The sequence below is a fragment of the Arachis ipaensis genome, chromosome B03 (assembly GCF_000816755.2).
Source record: "Arachis ipaensis cultivar K30076 chromosome B03, Araip1.1, whole genome shotgun sequence".
Classification (NCBI taxonomy): Eukaryota; Viridiplantae; Streptophyta; class Magnoliopsida; order Fabales; family Fabaceae; genus Arachis; species Arachis ipaensis.
In genome coordinates this window covers 47,933,759-47,937,687 of record NC_029787.2, presented here as the reverse complement: position 1 = coordinate 47,937,687, position 3,929 = coordinate 47,933,759, and the positions used below count along the sequence as shown (strand labels likewise).

Below are 3,929 nucleotides of genomic sequence, written 5' to 3'. Positions count from 1 at the left end.
ATTTGATGTTTGTTATTATTTAGTTTTAGATATTTTGTTTTTAGATTTTGGATATTTTCTATGATAATTTGAATTGCTGCTCCCTCTAACAAATTTTAAAAAAATTTTGGATATCTCATTTTTTGCTAAGTTTTATTACATTTGGGTTCGATGTTCCTTTTACTTCTGTTTTGTTTTGAATGATTTTTTTACTGATTTTGGATGTTTCTTTTTTTGTTTAAGTCTCAAATATTTCTTTTTCTTATGTTTTGGATGTTTTGTTATGTTGTTTTGGGTTTTGTATTATTTTTTAATAATTTTAGATGTTTTTTTTTTAGTTTTCGAATGTTCTTTTTCCAATATTTTTTAGATATCTCATTTTGTTATGTTTTGAAAATTTTAAAATAATTTTGAATATCTCTTTTTGTTAGGCTTTTAATGCTTCTTTTTATTATGTTTTAGATAATTTTTCACTAACAATTTTTAAAATATTTTTTAAAATGATTTTGAACTTTTTAAAATGATTTTTGAAAATTTTTAGATGATTTTGAATTTTTTAAATGAATTTTAAAATTTTAAACTAATTTTAAATGTTTAAAATAAATTTTAGAATTTTTAAAATGATTTTACATTGATTTTGAAGGTTGGTTATTATTGGGGTTTAGATTTTTTTTTTAAATTTTAGATTTTAAATATGAATTTAATTTTGATGCACTGTCAGTATAAAACCGTGCATCCAATCAAATAATTCCATATTAGCAAAAGTAACTATTTTTTACATCAATCATAATTATATGACTATATAAAATATTTTATGGTACATCAAAATTAAACTCTTTAAAAATTTCTCATAATAATTTAAAATAATATTTCTTTTAAAAAATTCAAAAGACAAAATATTAGTTGATTGCACTCCTTGTTCGTTCTGTAACGGGATTGAAATAATAACAAAAAAAATTGGTAAACACCACACAAAAAAAGTGACGCTCTTTTCTAAAATTAAATGAACATAATTCAAAAGTTTTTTTTCTTACATAAACAAAAATTCCCAAAAAAATTAAAACAAGATTATATCCCAAAAAGAAAAAAAAAACAATGTACTATTTATTTTCATATAACTATTTATTAAAAGTAGACATTAAAATAATTTATTTTCTCAAATAAATCTTTTGTGAATTTTATTTTAACAAGAGAATATGATAAGAATATATATCAGAGAATTTAGAAAATTGAAAGAGAGAGAGAGACTAATAAGAAAATTTGAAGATGACAAAAATGCAATGTTTGTTGGCGCCTCTTTCTCTATATTGCTAGATAAGAGAGAGAAAAACGGGGAGATGACAGATTGGCAATAGAGCGTTCAAGCATTTTATGTCTCTATTTCTGTCTCAATTTTCCTTTTCTTGGCGTCTTTATCTCTTTCTCTTCATATATAAATGTATAAAGAAACTCATTACGATGTGTTCTTTAATTCTTTTGGTTTTCTGATTTGACGAAAGGACGAGAAGGAGAAGGTGCCATCCGAATTTGGATCTTAAAAAAAGAGACACACTTCGGATTTAGGCACCATGAGTCTCTTCGGCCTTGGAAGCAGGTATTGCCTTCATTCTTCTGTAGACTATGAGTTTATTTTTCTTTCCTTTTTAAATGTTTTGAAATGTATAATTTGTTTTATGCACTTTTGTATGGATAAACTTGGTAGTTTCAATTTGATTTTTGAACGTTTTTTTTTTTAAGTTCTATGGATTGTATATTTTGTATCCCTTTTATTTGATTCTAGATCCCCTTTGATAATTGCTTTGTGTGAAAGCAAGCAATTTGAATTCTTTTTTTTTTTTTCATTATTATTTGTGATGTTGTTTGGTTCACGTAGCCAATTGTTTTCTTGTTTTTTTTTTTTCCTGATTGTTGCTGTGAAGTTGTAATGGGGATTTATAAATATTGAAAATTTAGGTAACTGAATTGTGTTAATTGTTATTTAAACATGTAGTGATGTAAGTCACCAAAATAAAATCAGGTAGTGATGTTGCTATCTACTTATGTTGTGCCAATAAACTAACTTGGGTTAGTTTAGTGATTAGTTCATTAGTCTGTTTAAGTAAGTATTAGAGATTTGAGTCCCGCCTTGTGCATACAACAAATCATTAGCGCAACAAACCCTTAAATAGAGCTCAAATTCATCACGGATTAGTTTTTAGCCAATTGGGTTGGAAGATACCATAAAAAAAAAGTTAAGTTGTGCCAATAATGATACAATTTGTGGGTTGAAAACTGTTATTTAGTGGATAGTTTCATTATTTATAGTGTATTCTTAGCTAATGGGTTGTTGTATAGACATTGAAAAGTGAGTTGCTAAAAAGGTGTCCACGAATGACATTGAAAAGTGACATTGTTGCTATTGTATAGACATTATTCATGATATATATCTTAACGAAGTTTTTTAATTTATATATTAAAAAAATTGTAACACAGGACACATAAACCATTCTTCTAATCAACAACATATATGCATGTGATGTTGATTGGAAGCCACATCTAACAATAACCATTTCAAAATTTCAAGTACCAGGTTTTGCAACTACAAAATAAAAATGATATATTGTCCTACCACTTTTTTTCCCCTTTCCTTGAGAAATATGAATTGTTTGATTTGATTATTCGCATAATTTCTTTTAGCTCATATTATTGTCTGTATTTTCTTTTGTTACAATTAACTTTTGCTTAAGTATAACTAAACTTCATCTTATATAACGATAACAACAATAACTAACCAGACTTTTAATCATATCCATGCAGAAACCAAAAAACATTTCGTCCAAAGAAGAGTGCTCCATCCGGAAGTAAGGTAGGTGCTTTTACTTCTTATAATTGCTGGATTCTTTATGGTCATAATTGTTGATAGGTTGAGCTTTAAACTAATTAAGCATTTCGTGTATGAAATGAATGAAGGGTGCTCAACTTCAAAAACACATCGATGCTACATTGGGTAGTGGGAACTTGAGGGAAGCTGTTAAGCTGCCTCCCGGTGAAGATTTTAACGAATGGCTAGCTGTAAACAGTAAGAACATGCTCTATTTCTAGCAAATGTTATAACAGCACTTAAAAAATGATCATACAAAATGTAAGTCAAAAGAAGAAAAAAATAAAAAATTCAATAAAAACTTGACATACTACTTAAGTTCATACAAGTCATGTTTTGTTAAAAGAATTCTTAAATGTTAAACTTGCAAGGGAAAAATCAACGGGAGTAAAACCAGTACTCTAACATGCATAATTTGTGAGCATGTAATTTTTTTCATGTAATTTTCCATTCTCCATAAAGGCAAATTAAGAATTTCATTTTCGTTGGTGTAATTTTTTTTTTCAGCCGTGGACTTCTTTAATCAAGTAAATATTCTATTTGGTACACTAACAGAGTTCTGCACGGCAAGCAACTGTCCAACAATGAGTGCAGGACCAAAGTAAGCTTTGATTTATGTACCAACTTTTTAATTTTAATTCCATAGTTAAGTTGTAGTTTGATTAGATTGGCAGGCTACTATATGGTTTACCCTTGTGGTGGGTTTTCTTTGAATATTATTAGCAATTAGGTTTTGTTTTTCAAAATGAATTTTTCTCCTGTTCACAAGAACAAAAGTGAGCACTGAGTTATAGTGTAGGTTTTGGGCTAGCACATCTAGAAATATCGTATAATGCGCATGATTTCTTTAGAAGATAACAGAGGTTTTAGTAAGTGATGATTATGGAGTGGAAAATAGAAAAAAAAAATTGAAGTATGAGATATGCAAAATTTATTTTATGCACAACGTAAGATGCATTTGCAAGTCATTGGGTGGCTGTGTTTAGCTATTATCTCTAAGGCAGAGAAATATGAGAATACTGAACAGAAAAATTTGATTAATTTGGTTATGCAAAAATAAAGACAGACAAAAAACAAATAAGGAATAAGG

The 3,929-nt window shown here is 27.5% G+C and overlaps 1 protein-coding gene across 1 annotated transcript in view; it reads left to right on the top strand.

Annotated features, from left to right (window-relative positions):
* The window catches only part of LOC107634436 (MOB kinase activator-like 1A), a 4,145-nt gene continuing 1,458 nt past the window's right edge, over positions 1,243-3,929 (top strand). Inside the window, exons 1-5 of the mRNA XM_016337941.2 lie at positions 1,243-1,352; positions 1,479-1,573; positions 2,776-2,824; positions 2,929-3,037; positions 3,347-3,440. Of these exons, the coding sequence (XP_016193427.1) occupies positions 1,548-1,573; positions 2,776-2,824; positions 2,929-3,037; positions 3,347-3,440 (278 nt within the window). The 5' untranslated portion in view covers positions 1,243-1,352; positions 1,479-1,547. The remainder of the gene's footprint in view (positions 1,353-1,478; positions 1,574-2,775; positions 2,825-2,928; positions 3,038-3,346; positions 3,441-3,929) is intronic.